Raw genomic sequence first — 14,944 nt, forward strand, 5'->3', positions numbered from 1 at the left:
GAAACTGCACAGTTGCAGAGCTGTAAAAAAACCCACACACACACACCACACATCCCAACAAGAGGCATACAGCTTTCTGTGCTGGGGGTACAGCGCTGTGGTGCCAGTGTAGACACCCTGGTCGATTACAGCACTGCAACTGACCTCTGGAAGGTGTCCCACAATGCCTGTTCTCAACTCTCTGGTCATCAGTTTGAACTCTACAGCCCTGCCCTCAGGTGACCCATCATCATCCTCCCCACCCGGTAAATTCCTTTGGAATTTTGCAAGTCCCTTCCTGTTTGCTCAGTGATGCATGCAGTGTCTCAGCACATCTTTCCAGGTGACCATGCCTGCTGCACACACCAGGCGATCCCCTGCTTGGAGCAATGCCAAGCTGCTGGACCTCATCAGCATTTGGGGAGAGGAGACTGTCCAGTCCCAGCTGCGCTCCAGCCATATGGATTAGGATACCTACGTACAGATCTCACGGTGCATGACAGAAAGGGGCCATGACCAGGACACACTGCAGTGCAGGGTCAAGATGAAGGTGCTTCGGAACGCCTACCACAAGGTGCAGGAGGCAAACCGCTGCTCTGGTGCTGCACCCACGAGTTCTTCTACAAAGAGCTGGACACAATACTCTGTGGCGACCCCCTCTCCACTGCGAAGGCCACTGTGGATACTTTGGTGGCTCGCATGCCAGTCAAGAGTGGACTGAGTCAGGGGGAGGAAATCTTGGACGAGGATGTGGAGCGGGAGGGGGACCCAGCAGCAGACGACAACTTGGAGGCCAGAGATGCATACAGCCAGGAGCTCTTTTCTACCCTGGAGGAGGCTAGCCAGTCATAGCTTTTGGATCTTAGCGAAGCACAAACAAGAGAGGAGGCCCCTGGTAAGTGGATTTGATTTTGGGACTCGCTTAAGCAAGTTGTTGGGGGCAGGAGGGTTGCAGTAGGCTTGTTTCCCGTTTGATGCGTGTACCACCACATGCCTCGTCTGAGCGGTGGAACAGGCTGTTGATGGACTCCCTCACTTCACAGGAATCTGCCTCAGGTCTCCAAGAGATACTGGGCAATCTGCTGGTTCTTTGGCACAGCTGCTTTGTTTCTCGCCCCATTAACAGTAACTTTCCCATGCCACTCTGCCATCACAGAGGTGGAGGGGACGGGACACCATTGCTGCACGCAGGCAAGCCGCATAAGGGCCAGGGAAAAGCTGCAGTCTTGGGAAAAGGACCTTCCTTGATTCCCTGCTCACCCTTGGCAGCGAAATATCTTCCATAATGAACACAGCCTGTGGAAAATGTGGGGACAGGAATGATTATAAGACTAAGACACACACACTCTGCTGGCTCTCCCCAAGAGCCATGTGCCCAGTGTACAATACAGTCCTGGAACACCTATTTTCCCTGCAGCAACTCATCTTTTTGGGGGTCTTGTGGCTCATGCGTGCTTGCCTTGGGTCAGCCAGTTAGTGACAGGTATGTGAACACTGACTGTGTTTTAAATCACTGAATCAGTGGTCTGTGCTTTGCAAACAATACTGCTTCTGTAAAATGTTGCGTTTTGGCTTCACAGATACGACTTTGGGACCACAGCCTCCCTCTTTGTTATCGGTGGCTGAACGGCTGCGCAGAATTAGAAAGCAGCCACGAAGAACTAAAGAGGACTTTCTACGTGATGTCATGGTGCACTCTACAGCCGAAAAAACAAGAATTGAAGGAGTGGTGGGACAGCGAGAAGAGGGACCAAAGTGAGAACACAGCACGGCAGAATGAAGCCACGGAGCAGCTCAAACATTATGGAGCACCAAGCAGACATACTCCAGGCTCTACTAGCACTGCAAACCGAGCAGCTCTGCACCCACCCTCCCCTGCAGTCACTGTCACAAAACTCTTTCCCATGCGCCCCCTCCACCAGCCCCTCTTATCAACCTCCTGGCTCCAGTCTGTACCTACAGCATTCCACTTGTCCCCCAGCACTTCAGACTCCCAGTACCCACTGCACTCAACACCCATCCCTCTGCAATTTGACCCTGCTGAAGTACAGCACCTGCTGCACAGTATTCCAAAGGAGAAGACTAGATAGAATCCCTGGATATACACAAATCTTTAACTGTCCTGGGACACCACCTCCTCCTGGGACCCTCCCTTCCCCCATCCATCTCAGTGCTGATGTCTGACTCTTTCCTCCAGATTTTTTTTTTTTTTTTTAATAAAAGAAGTGTTGTGTTGGTTTGAAAGCAATCTTTATTCTATTAATTGAAAGCAAACAAACAGAGCCCTGCAAAGCAACAAAAAATTATCTTAAACCTTCATATCACATTGTCTGCACCAATCACAATCACCTCCTAGCATTCCAAGCACTGCACTCTCAAGCATAGCAACAAATATTAGTGGCTTTCAGCTTCAAATTGCTGCCTCAAGTCATCCCTGATCCTTGTGGCCCCGCACTGTGCCCCTCTAATAGCCCTGGTCTCTGGCTGTTCAAATTCAGCCCCAGGTACTAAGCCTCAGCAATCCACCCGAGTGAAGTTCTCACCTTTCCCTTCACAAATATTATGACGCGTACGGCACATGGCTATAGGCATAGGTATATTGTCATCGGCCAGGTACAGCTTCCCATAAAGGCAGCATCAGTGGGCCTTTAAATGGCCAAAAGCAAACTCAGTCATTCTGCACGCTCTCAGCCTGTTGAACTGCTCCTTGTTGCTGTCAAGGTGCCCCAGGTATGGGTTCATAAGCCACGGCATTAAGGAGTAGACAGGGTCTCCCATGATCACAAAGTGCATTTTGACCTCCCCTACAGTGATCTTGTGGTCTGGGAAGACAATCCCTACTTGCCACTTCCTGAACAGGCCAGTATTCTGAAAGACGCATGCGCCATGCACCTCTACGGACAAGCCTGCGTTAATGTCTGTGAAATGTCCACAATGATCCACAAGCATCCGGAGAACCATTGAGAAACACCCCTTCCAATTAACGTACTCAGTGGCTAGGTGGTCTGGTGCCAGAATTGGAATGTGTGCACCATTTATCGCCCCTCCGCAGTTAGGGAAGCCCATTTGTACAAAGCCATCCACAATGTCATGCACATTGCCCAGAGTCATGGTCTTTCAGAGCACGATGCAATTAATGGCCCTGCACACTTCCATCAACACAAGTCCAGTGGTTGACTTTCCTATTCTGAACTGGTTAGCGACCGACCAGTAGCAGTCTGGAGTAGCCAGCTTCCACAGTGCAATCACCATATGCTTCTCCAGCAATAGGGCAGCTCTCATTCTCACGTCTGTGTGTCACAGGGCTCGGGCGAGTTCATCACACAGTCCTACGAATGTGGCTTTCCTCATCTGAAAGTTCTGCAGCCACTGCTTGTCATCCCAGATGTGCATGACGATGTGATCCCACCACTCAGTGCTTGTTTCCCAAGCCCAAAAGCAGTATTCCACTGTGATCAGCACCTCTGTCAATGCCACAAACAATCTCATGTTGTAGCTTCTACATGTGGTGAGGTCAATGTCACACTCCTCTTGCCTTGTAGTTTAAGGAATAACTCCACTGCCACTTATGACGTTGTCATAAATATAAAGGGAAGGGTACCCACCCTTCTGTATACAGTGCTATAAAATCCCTCCTGGCCAGAGGCAAAACCCTTTCACCTGTAAAGGGTTAAGAAGCTAAGACAACCTCGCTGGCACCTGACCAAAATGACCAATGAGGAGACAAGATACTTTCAAAGCTGGATGGGGGGGGGAACAAAGGGTCTGTCTGATACTTTTGCTGGGAACAGATCAGGAATGCAGCTCAGAACTCCTATAAAAAAAATCAGTAAGTAATCTAGCTAGAAATGCATTAGATTTCCTTTTGTTCAATGGCTGGTAAAATAGCTGTGCTGAATGGAATGTATATTCCTGTTTTTGTGTCTTTGTAACTTAAGGTTTTGCCTAGAGGGATTCTCTATGTTTTGAATCCGATTACCCTGTAAGGTATTTACCATCCTGATTTTACAGAGGTGATTCTTTTACCTTTTCTTTAATTAAAATTCTTCTTTTAAGAACCTGATTGATTTTTCATTGTTCTTAAGATCCAAAGGTTTGGGTCTGCGTTCACCTATGCAAATTGGTGAGGATTTTTAATCAAGCCTTCCCCAGGAAAGGGGGTATGGGGCTTGGGGGGATATTTTGGGAGAAGACATCTCCAAGTGGGCTCTTTCCCTGTTCTTTAACACACTTGGTGGTGGCAGCATAGGGTTCAAGGACAAGGCAAAGTTTGTACCTTGAGCAAGTTTTTAACCTAAGCTGGTAAGAATAAACTTAGGGGGTCTTTCATGCAGGTCCCCACATCTGTGCCCTAGAGTTCAGAGTGAGGAAGGAACCTTGACAGACGTGTTAGTCAGAGCGAGCAGCAGTTTGGGATCCATTCCTGCAGACTGAAGAGGCAGAGCGCAAAGTACACAAATGGTTGAAAGATGGTACCAAATGCGGACGGAAATACAGGGATTGCTGGGATGCAAACCAATGCCTCACAGGGCATTGGGACAGGACCCAGAATGTCCCACGACCCCCTACACCTTCCCACAAGTCTTAGCAGCAGAAGAGAAAAAAAGGTGCTTTGTGGGACAGCTGCCCAGAGTGCACTACTCTAAATACCGCTGCAGGCGTGAACACACTATTGTGCTGGCAGCTGACCGTGTGAGCACACAACACTGGTTTCCCTTCAGTGCTCTGTGAGCGGCACTGTAACTGTGCCAGTGTAGACATACCCACAGAAAACTAATCAAGCCCTGCAAAGACCCGGCCACATATTTGAGAATTCCACTTGCTTATAATTCAAATGAAACATGACCCCTCAAGATCTGCCTATCACTCAAGACTGAATAACCAATTTTTTAAATCCCTTGCAAACAAATTTAAGAGCACTACAATAAATCCTGCATATCAGAGCCAATTTAAGTCATCAAATGCATAACTCAAATATTGGGATGCACTGTAATTATTTATATTGCACACACCACTATGATATCTAGAAAAAAATCCAGTGTGTATGGCACAGAACAGGAAATACACACAGATTTGCATAACTCATTTGTACAGCAAAAATGAGTACTGCATAACTGAAGTAATGTTTTCAGTGCAATATCAGCACTTCCTGTTTCAATCACATTCCAAGTAGCATTTAGATATGCTGTAACTATTCAATCTTCCATGCACATAAGATTTCAGGGAAACAAGCCCATTTTGTACAGAATAAAATGCAGCTAAGAGCTCCTACAACTAAACACAGATTGTGCGTAATTGATTAAACAAAGTATTTAACTTTTCAAGTCCTTGTTCAACAGTTAATGATTAACAATGTACAAAAGACTGGTTGAGAAACATTGTATTTGGTTGCCAAATTGCATCCATTAATAAAAATGGCCTTGCAGAAAAGTGTTTGCACAAACCCACAATAATCACAAGCACTAGGCAAAGCATACACCCATGAAGTATACACATGTAGGATACAGTTAACAGAATATTTTTGAAGGAGTGTATTTACCCATCTCTTTTCACACAGTAGACCCTTTAGAAATTTTACAAAGAATTTATTTTACTAGTTGCACTTGAGAAACAGCTGTTTGTTCCCCAACATCCACCACAAGAACTATATGCAGACAAGATTATAGGTTCTGAAATTAAAACTGAGAAATGGCAGATATTTCTGCAAGGTGCAAAGAGTTAAGCTAGTGGCTTTTAGAACATCATGATTTTGCTATAATTACATAAAACATGTTACAGTATTTTAAAATCTTACAACCCACAATTGAAGTGGGAACTTGTTAGTAACAATCTCTTTTATAAAACCTGGATATCATTATTTTCTGTACGTATGTTCTGTCAAGATCGAGATTTCAGAAGAAGGTTTTTCAAAGATAAACAGCTGCATAATTTACCAGTTTGGCAGTCTTCATCACGACTTCATTTAATATGAAAGACAAGTTCAGCACATCCAAAATTATAGCCCTCCATTCACAGTTTTGTCATGAGTAATCAGCATTTTTACTGTAACCGAACCACCTTTTTTTTTTTTTTTTAAAGGAAAAAAAGGGAGTTTAAATCTTAGGAGTTGATCCTGCATAATTTTGTGAACTGAAAGTTTACTGCCATTCTTCACTACATATTACATCTGTTTGAGATTTAGAAAAAAGTTAAATGGCAGAAATATTTATACTGAAAACAGTTACTGTACATGCAGTTGCCATGAGGCTGTTATAATGTAGTTTATGGACGATGCTTTACACTGATAGAAACATCATGTGCATACTTAACATATCCGCTCAAATTAGTTTATGGATTAGAAGCTTCATGATTGTCTTATGGAAGCCAATGAAATGGCAATGGAAGTCTTTCCTATTTCTTTTTAAACTGCTGGTAGCATGCAGAGTTGAAGTCATTGATCAGAGTGTTTTTACACACACACACACCCCACCAACACATCTAGAGAAGATTCCCTTATATCAGTGCAGACCAAGTTATTGGCATTGTAGGATGAATTGTAAAATAAAACTAGTTATTTAAACAAGCTAGAGACATAACTTACTCTCTCAAAACAACCTGAGATTTCACAGTACTAGCAAGAAATTTATTAGCACTCAAATGTTCCAGGGCAGGATTCCCCTCACAATATCAGTCAGGCTGCAACAGACTACCTGTATTTTTACAGGTCTCTCTTTTAGTTGTGGAACTGCCTTACTAACAATATGCAGGAAGAGATCCATCTATTCTAAACTCCATACAAGCATGGGCACAGGTATCATAGGCCAGGGGAGGCTGAGCCTCCCCAAACAGCCTGGTGTGGCTCCACTCACACTCCGCCCCCACACCCTCCTGCCTGCTTCCTGCTCCCTTCCTGCTCTTCCATAGCCCAGAGGCTGGGGCCAGTGCTCGCAAGGCCTGGGGGCACTCCGGGGCTGGGGTGGCCAGCAGCTGCACTGGGGATGCTCTGCCACAAGCGGGGGAGAGGGAGGAGCAGGGCCTCAGGCAGAGGAGGAAGGGCCAGGGGCTAGCCTCCCGCAACAGCTCATTCACCTGCCGCCCACGTATATGAGACAAGAGAACTCTCATCTCCATTAAAACTGAGCCTGTTGAAAGCAATCTGTTGAAAGCAGCAAACTTGCTTTCTGAAGGACAGCAAAATGTAAGATTACAACCACTTCTGCCAAAAACCTGAAGTCAAAAGTCTAAGGTTATGTCTACACTAGAGACCTTACAGTGGCACCACTGTACCGATGCAGCTGCACAGCTGTAAGGTCTCCTGTGTATCTGCTCTGTGCAGACAGGAGAGAGCTCTTCCATCAGCATAATTAAACCATCCCCCAATGAGTGGCAATAGCTATACTGGCGGGAGAGCATCTCCCACTGACAAAGTGCTGTCCACACCAGAGTGCTTCCATCAATCAGGAGGGGAGGGGGAGCTTTCTTCACACCAGTTTTACCAGTAAAAGTGCTAATGCAGACATAGTTAGGCCAAATGCTTAAAGCACCAAAATGTCACTAGCAGAAAGAAAAGTCTTGGTGATTTGCTTGCCTAATAAATTATATAATTTAACTCTAGCCTCTGTCACAGTCTCAACTGCGGGTCCACTGAAGGGGGGGGGGGGGGGAGAAGAGGGGCTGCAAAGGGACCCAAGCAATTTAAAAGGGGGTAATTGCCCAGGGACCCAAGCAATTTAAAAAGGGCCCAGGGGCCCCTGACCCCCACCGTTGAAGCAGCAGCCAGGAGCCCTGGGCCCTTTTAAAACGCCCAGGCAGGCTGCAGGGCTTCTAGGCACACGTGGGGTGGCAACTGCTCCAGGACCGGTGCTTTGGGAGGCTCCGTGGACCAGTGCGATCGGCCAGCGCGGTCAGTGCCAGAAGTGACGGATTTGTCACTTCCGCCCTGGGCCCTGCACAGCCCTAGGGCCCGGAATTGCTGTCAGTGGGCCTGTGCAGATGTGTCAGATTTGTTTTTACTGCAGTCAACAGTGCTGGGCAGAGACTCATCAGCATTGTGTGTACTATTTATTTATATATAGGCAGCGCATGAGTTACAATGGAGGTATCTAAGTTCTGCTAAGGCCAGACCAGGTTTTCTGATTAGTGGGTTCTTTTAAAAGTTGCTCTCCCCCTCCCACCCACAGACAAATCAGCTCTAAAGTTGAAAATTTTGGTTCTCTGCTTTTTGATGTAATAGCTATAGCTAAAACACACAACACATAGTCATATACCTATATTCGCATATGTTACAAATAAGTATGCTTTTGAAAGGTGCAATGTTAGTTCACAATGATATAGGAAAACATCAGTAAAATTGTAGTAACTTAAGTTATTTAATAAATCGCGTCATTTTCAAATGTGTTGAACATCTATAACTCCTGTTGACTTCAAAGGGCTTGCTCAGTTTGTCTGCAATACCTACTTTCTCTAGCCATCTAACAGGTAGTCTACCATAGATCAGTCTGGTACCTTTCACCATCATTAGCCTTCACTCACATTCTTAAAGATTATAAATAGGACAGATTCTCTTAAGGGTCTATCCTGACTGTACCCAGTGGTGAAAATCCCCTGGGAGAGGAAGCTGCAGCTCCATAAAGCAGCCACAACACCCCCTTACACTGGGAGTGGGGAGCGCTATAAGGGGCCAGAAAACCCAAAAGAAGTACGAAATACTGTCCAGGAAGGAGACAAGGTAAGCAGGGCTTGGAAGCCTGTCACTGTAACACTTATTTTTCCACTTTTGCACAGCCACTGTAGTCCCCTGGGAGAGTTAAAGCAAGTTACCCACATGAGTGGAAGAAAGCAGTAAGCAAAGCAATGAACTTCCTCCCCATCAGAGTAAATATATCCATTGCCCAGTATATGGTGCTTAGCTGTCCCAGGAAAGTAATTTACAGAAGGAAGTAGGACTAGCTTCATTTCTTATCTATAGCCAAGGTACTTATATGCCCCCTCCCCCATTGCCACAGTGACTGAGCACCTCACAATCTTTAAAGTATTTATCCGCACACCCCTCAGAGGTACTCATTTCCATTTTACAGATGGGAAATTGAGGCACAAAGGATAAACAACTTGTCCAAGGTCACACATAGGAAGCCTGTGGCAGAGCAGAGAATTCAACCTATGTCCCCAAGTCCCAAGCTTGCCCCCACCACTGGCAATCACTCCAAAACACATCAGTATCAGCAACAGTGAAAAAGGCTTAAAATGTTTACCAGACACCTATTAACTAGAGGCTAATGCAAGAGAAAGATGAAGCTCTCAAAAACGATCCAATGAGCTCCCAGGTAGAAATCATGACGGCTTAGCTGGCTCATCTGTCAGTAGGACACTGCCAAATTACATCTTTGGCAGGAGGTCATCACCCCACCCCATCTTTTTATATTAGACACAGACGTCAAAAGACCTCTAGCCAGAGACTGATAAGTTTTTCATGTCCTTGTGCAGTTAAGATATTGCAGACCACAGAACAAATCCGAGCTGCCATGCTAAGATCTGGAAAGCTGTATCAGACCATAAAGCTAGGACTGCTTAGTGTTTTGAGTTGTGCAAATTATTTGCACATTAGCATGTATTTGTCTGAAATACTACGAAAGATTTCTGAAAAGATGTAAAAGAAAATAATGATATTGACTCAGAAGGCAGGGGAGACAATAGAAGAGAATACAAAATCTGAACGCAGAAGAGTGCTATTATTCCAAATTTTTTTTGGAAATGGTTGTCTTAAAGTTACCCTCCCAAATACTTATTTAGGCAGTAAATAAGTGATCTGATTTCCAAAAGTTCTGAAACACCAGCAGTTCCCTTTGAAACAAAGATCAGAATCCTGATGAACACCAGAATGTACCATTATGTACATTAAAGTATTCAATTGGGAGCCTAACTTTAATGCAACCCTTAAAAAAAAAAAAAAAAAAAAAAAAATCTTTGCAGGCTACATGACACTCTTCCTGTGGCCAACACTAGCCTTCAAATCAGAAAATTTCAAAAGCAACTGTATTATAAAGCATTCAAAACATGTAACAGTTAATTACAAAATACTACCCATACAGAACTGTAATTCTTCCAGTTTATGGTTAATGCTGCTGTGCTATATTTTTTTAAAGCCCACACTTTAATATTAAACTGATAAATACAGACAAATGAAAATCTATCCTTTAGCATTATTTTCTTTTCTTAAATATTAACACTAACCATCCAGCTCTTAAAGAGCAGAAAAGCAAGCAAGCCAAACTGAGCCGATTTTCTGTGTGGCAACTGAAACAAAACAAAATTAATAGAATATTCAGAAGTTTGAAGGTTGTTTTTTTTTGCATCTATTATTTAATTCTGGAAAGGGGATAGCACTAGTGCCACCACTTCATATGGCTAAACTGGACTACGAAATTAACCTTAAGAGGTTCCGTGGTTTTTACGTTATCACTCTTCAATGAAAGGGAGAAATCGCCGATTGTTAGAGAAGACAGATGTATAAAACCAAGGTAATTCTAACACTCTCGTATTTGAGTGAAATCTAGCACATCAATACAAGCAGAACAGTAGTACTTTCAATTATAGGGCCAATGATCACATAAAAGAAATTCAGAGACGTCTATGTAATTATTTTACCTACCATTGCTAGAACACCTAAGATTACTGAAACAAAAAAGTGAGAAGACATATATATGAAATTGCCCAGTTTGTTTACTTTGTGCATAGTCAGTTCTCCCCACCCTCTTTGTGCATGGTCAACTCTCCCCACCCACATGTGGTGGTGTGAAGAACTTCTTCCCCGCCCCCCCCCAAAAAGTTACCGGAAAATGTAGTGTAAACCCAGGAAAGTTGGCAGGATAATGCAGGGACAGTATCAAAACTGGTTTTAACTTTGTGCTTTTTATCTGACTAGATTCCAGGTGCCTTCAGCAGTTCCCCACTCACTCTACGGCCCTTCCAGATCACTTTTCCCCCAGTGCCAATACCACGCCTCACGCACATGTGACCACAGCCCTAGCAGCAGGTCTAAGCGCCTGCAGATTTGCCCTCTTTACTCGTCGTTAACTCTCGCCCTGCTGTTTCCTCCCTCGGCCGCTCCGTCAGTCTGAAAGGTGCTCTGCTCTTCCCCCTTGCGAGCCACTTCCTGGCTCACGCGAAGGAGGGACTCTGAACCCCTGCCCGGGGCCACGTGCTTCACTCTGTAATCCCACCAGTCCCTCATTGTCAGAGAGCTCCTGCCCAGCGCCGGGCAGCTCCGGCAAGCCACCGAAACCAGAGCGCACGGGGGCATGGCGCTGGGCTGCGCTCGCTGCCTGCCCCGGCCGCGGCTGCAGCGAGAGCAGAGCGCACGGCAGCTGGCTGGGGCCGGGCTAGAGGCTGACACCTGTGCAATCCGCCCGGGACTCCCTGACCCACAGGGCGGACTCACCCCCCTGCTACAGCCGCGGTGGGGGGAGGGGGGGCTATTTCCGACATGCAGGTAACTCGCCTCCCCCAGCAGGTGCGTACCTCGGCGGCAGCCAAGCAGCGAGCCCAGCCCTGCCCCGCCGCGCGCAGGGAGCTGCGCTTTCCCCTCACACGTGTCTGTCTCTGGGGCACTGCAGGGGGCCGCCACTCACCTGACTCCCCTCGCTGGGCTTGGAGCTGCTGCCTCAGCTCCGGGGCGGCTATTAAACCCCAGCCTCCACATTCCGGCCACAGCCCCCACCCCGCACCCCAGGGTCACCGCAGCCCCCCTCATAACCCGGCGGCCGCAGCTGGGAGCGGCGTGCAGGCACTTACAGCCGTAGCGGGGTCTCTGCAGCTCCTCATGGTACATCCTGGAGACGGCTCCCACACACGCCGCGGGAGCCTACGGGGGCGCGCGGTGCTGGTACACAGCCCGCCGCTCCGCGCCCACAGCCCGGGGAGCTGCTACCCCACAGCGGCCCTGCCCCCTCCTGCAGCGGGAGCCTGCCTGGCCCCGCTCCCCGGCACGCTCGGGCTGGGCTTGTGTCTAGTCCCGCGTCCCGCCGCAGCCTCCCAAAGTTCGGGCACGCAAGCTGCTCGGTGCAACTTCAGCCCTTCCTGGTGCCTGGCCGCCGCTGTCTTATCCGCTCCCTCCTCCTCTCTGATTTGCTCTCTCTGTGCGGAGAGGGCCGGCCCTTCACCTGGGTGCACCCTCCCTCCTGCCCAGGCTACTCTGTGCGCTTACTCAGCGCTCTCCTCCCCCACTCCCACCCCGTTTCCTTTCTCTCCTGCCAGCCCCGTTATTCACCCGAGGGGAAGAGCCGCCGGGCAGCGACCCCTACAGTCCGCAGCCGGCCAGCGCACCCCGGCTCCAACCCTCCGCCCCACCGCCCTCCAGTCCGCCCACAATCACTTCAACAGCCGAGTCCTGAAGGAGGCGGCAGGAACCAGCCATCCCCAGCTGCGGCAGAGCTGCAGCCCGCGCACAGTCCCTTAGTGATCTGACAGCCTGCTGGTGACAAGCCCCTGTGGCTTGTGCGGTTTCCAGCACAGAGGAAAAGTACTAGAGAGGAAACAGAAGAGCAAAGGAACGTGCAGCCTATTTCTGTCCCAGGTTGTCGCTCGGATACAAAGAGGCAAACACCCTGCTTCTCCGTTTGGGGCCCTTCCCTCCAAAGCCATTTCTTGCACGTGAGCGCTTCTTATTAGAAAGAAGCACCAAATCAAGAGTTGTCCTTGCAGCCCCAGAGAGGAGGGGCAAATTAGCGTCTGTTTGCTTGTAAATATTGAACACCAGGCTTCTCTAGTTATATTTTTCCAAAAAACAAAACCCCCCAACTGAAACAATCGTTACTGAGTTGTGTCATCTTATGTGTAAATAAGCATATTTAAACATGTTGGTGGACAACCCATGTTATAATACTATTTATCCTTGGCTGCATGGACAAAAAAATACCCACAATATGGGAAAAACATAGTAGAGAGCCATGTTTTAACCATGGCAGAAATGTAGGCTAAAGCATGGCTCCCTGAAATGTTTATAACATTTTCCATTCACATAAGTAATACATAATAAACCATATTATAACGTGTTTTGCCCCATAGATGGGCCTGGTTCTCATTTATACTCAACACTGTGCTGACTGAGCAAAGGGATCTTAAAGTAGCTGGAACTTATATATGTGCTTATATTAAAGTCCCTTTATACTGCCAGAATGGTAGCCTTAGTGTAACTGACAATCAGTCCTGGATATCTCTGGAAATACAGATACTAACACCAGGGTTCTTGCAGGAATATATTTCATTCCATCAAGGTAACTCGGGTGAGTTGGGTTGTCCTTTATCAGAGTCCCCAGAATGTCTGATTTGGGCTCTCTCAGCAATGGGACCCACCTGTAGAACTCTCAGAGAATGTGTCCAGCCAGTGCATCTCTGTAACTGTTGCCAGAACTCATCATAAGTCCTTCCTGTTTTGATGAGTGTATCATCACCATTTACATTTCCAGTGTTCCCATTTGCCAGTATGCACAGTGTGGTTGGGGTTGCAATGATGATATGAAAGTTGGGGAGCTGGACTTTGTTTCAAATTTAATGTATTTAGTAGGTGTATTTTTGCTTGTGGGTGTTTATATAAATAAATATAAAGACTTTGTTATTTCAAAAGTCAGGAGAATCCAAATGAAAACTAAAACATGCTTTAACAAACAAACAAACCAAAACCTGTAAACTCCTTCCAACACCATCCATTCTGTTAAAGGAGTAAAGAAACTTTAGTTGTTAAAAGGTAGGTTTAGGTTTTGTTTATTATTCATTATGAAGTTTGTTTTCTCTTTTGCACTGTTTGGGAGTAAGAAATGGCCCTGAGGAATGTGTGACCTCTCCTACCTGTCTGTATTGGGGCCAGGCCTTGCTGCTGGAAGCCACTTATTTAGTTCAGTGTGTAACTGATTTGTCTTATCTGCTTGTTTTTTCCCTATGGAGAAAATGTAAACGGGGCAGGGGGAAGATACATGTGCATTCACTAATATCATAGCAGTTCCATTGACTTACTTAAGGCCTATGTTCTCCCCTTCATTAAGGCAACCAGAGGGAGCAGAAAGTGGCAGATCTGGGTGTGGACCATAGAAGAGGGAAAGCATGGGGGTGAGTCAGCAGCTAGGGTTGAAGCTCTGCAGAATACCAAGCCAGGTAGTTCCTTATCAGCCCAGCAGAGATCTATATAAGTCTTAAGCTGCTGCAAGTAATACTAATACCAACTTCAAGCTTGCAGTCTTGTTTGCACAGGCCCAAGTGCTGTGAAAAGAGCAAATGGCAGCACAGCTTGCAAAGGAAGAAAGGCCAGCCATCACCAGTGAGAAGCTGACTCCCCCTAGACCTACAGGGTACATCTACATCACCAAAAAAACCCCAACCCTGTGGCAGAACATCTCAGAACTTGGATCTATGGATTTGGGCTCATGCTACAGCGCTAAAAATAGCAGTGTAGACATTCCCACTCTGGCTCTTAGACCCATTCCTGTTGCCAGGTTTCAGAGAGCAAGTCCACAGCCCAAGTGGGAACATCTTCGTGGCTGTTTTTAGTTTAGCACAGTAGCACAAGGCCTGCAAGACTTGCAACAGTGGGTGATTTTTTGCAGTATAGACACACCCACAGTTTCCTCTCCCCACAGAGCTCTAGAATCCCCATGGTTTAAAGGCAACACTGCTTCTCTGCAGGTTTCAGAGTGACAGCTGTGTTAGTCTGTATTCGCAAAAAGAAAAGGAGTACTTGTGGCACCTTAGAGACTAACCAATTTATTTGAGCATGAGCTTTCGTGAGCTACAGCTCACTTCATCGGATGCATCACTTCATCCGATGAAGTGAGCTGTAGCTCACGAAAGCTCATGCTCAAATAAATTGGTTAGTCTCTAAGGTGCCACAAGTACTCCTTTTCTTTTTGCTTCTCTGCAGCCTCCCATCCCAAATCTCTCACTTCTGAGGGTATCTACACTGCAAAGTTAACCCAGGCTCTTACCACACAGTCACACA

The 14,944-nt window shown here is 46.6% G+C and overlaps 1 protein-coding gene across 3 annotated transcripts in view; it reads right to left on the minus strand.

Annotated features, from left to right (window-relative positions):
* The window catches only part of IQGAP2 (IQ motif containing GTPase activating protein 2), a 225,181-nt gene extending 212,736 nt beyond the window's left edge, over positions 1 to 12,445 (minus strand). For 2 of the 3 annotated variants that reach the window (XM_037902978.2, XM_043546515.1), the window contains exon 1: positions 11,749 to 12,445. In XM_037902978.2, the coding sequence (XP_037758906.1) occupies positions 11,749 to 11,785 (37 nt within the window). In that variant the 5' untranslated portion in view covers positions 11,786 to 12,445. The remainder of the gene's footprint in view (positions 1 to 11,748) is intronic. The other variant, XM_037902979.2, reaches the window with a different exon arrangement.
* Positions 12,446 to 14,944: the final 2,499 nt, after the last annotated feature.

This window comes from Chelonia mydas, chromosome 5, assembly GCF_015237465.2.
Source record: "Chelonia mydas isolate rCheMyd1 chromosome 5, rCheMyd1.pri.v2, whole genome shotgun sequence".
NCBI lineage: Eukaryota > Metazoa > Chordata > Testudines > Cheloniidae > Chelonia > Chelonia mydas.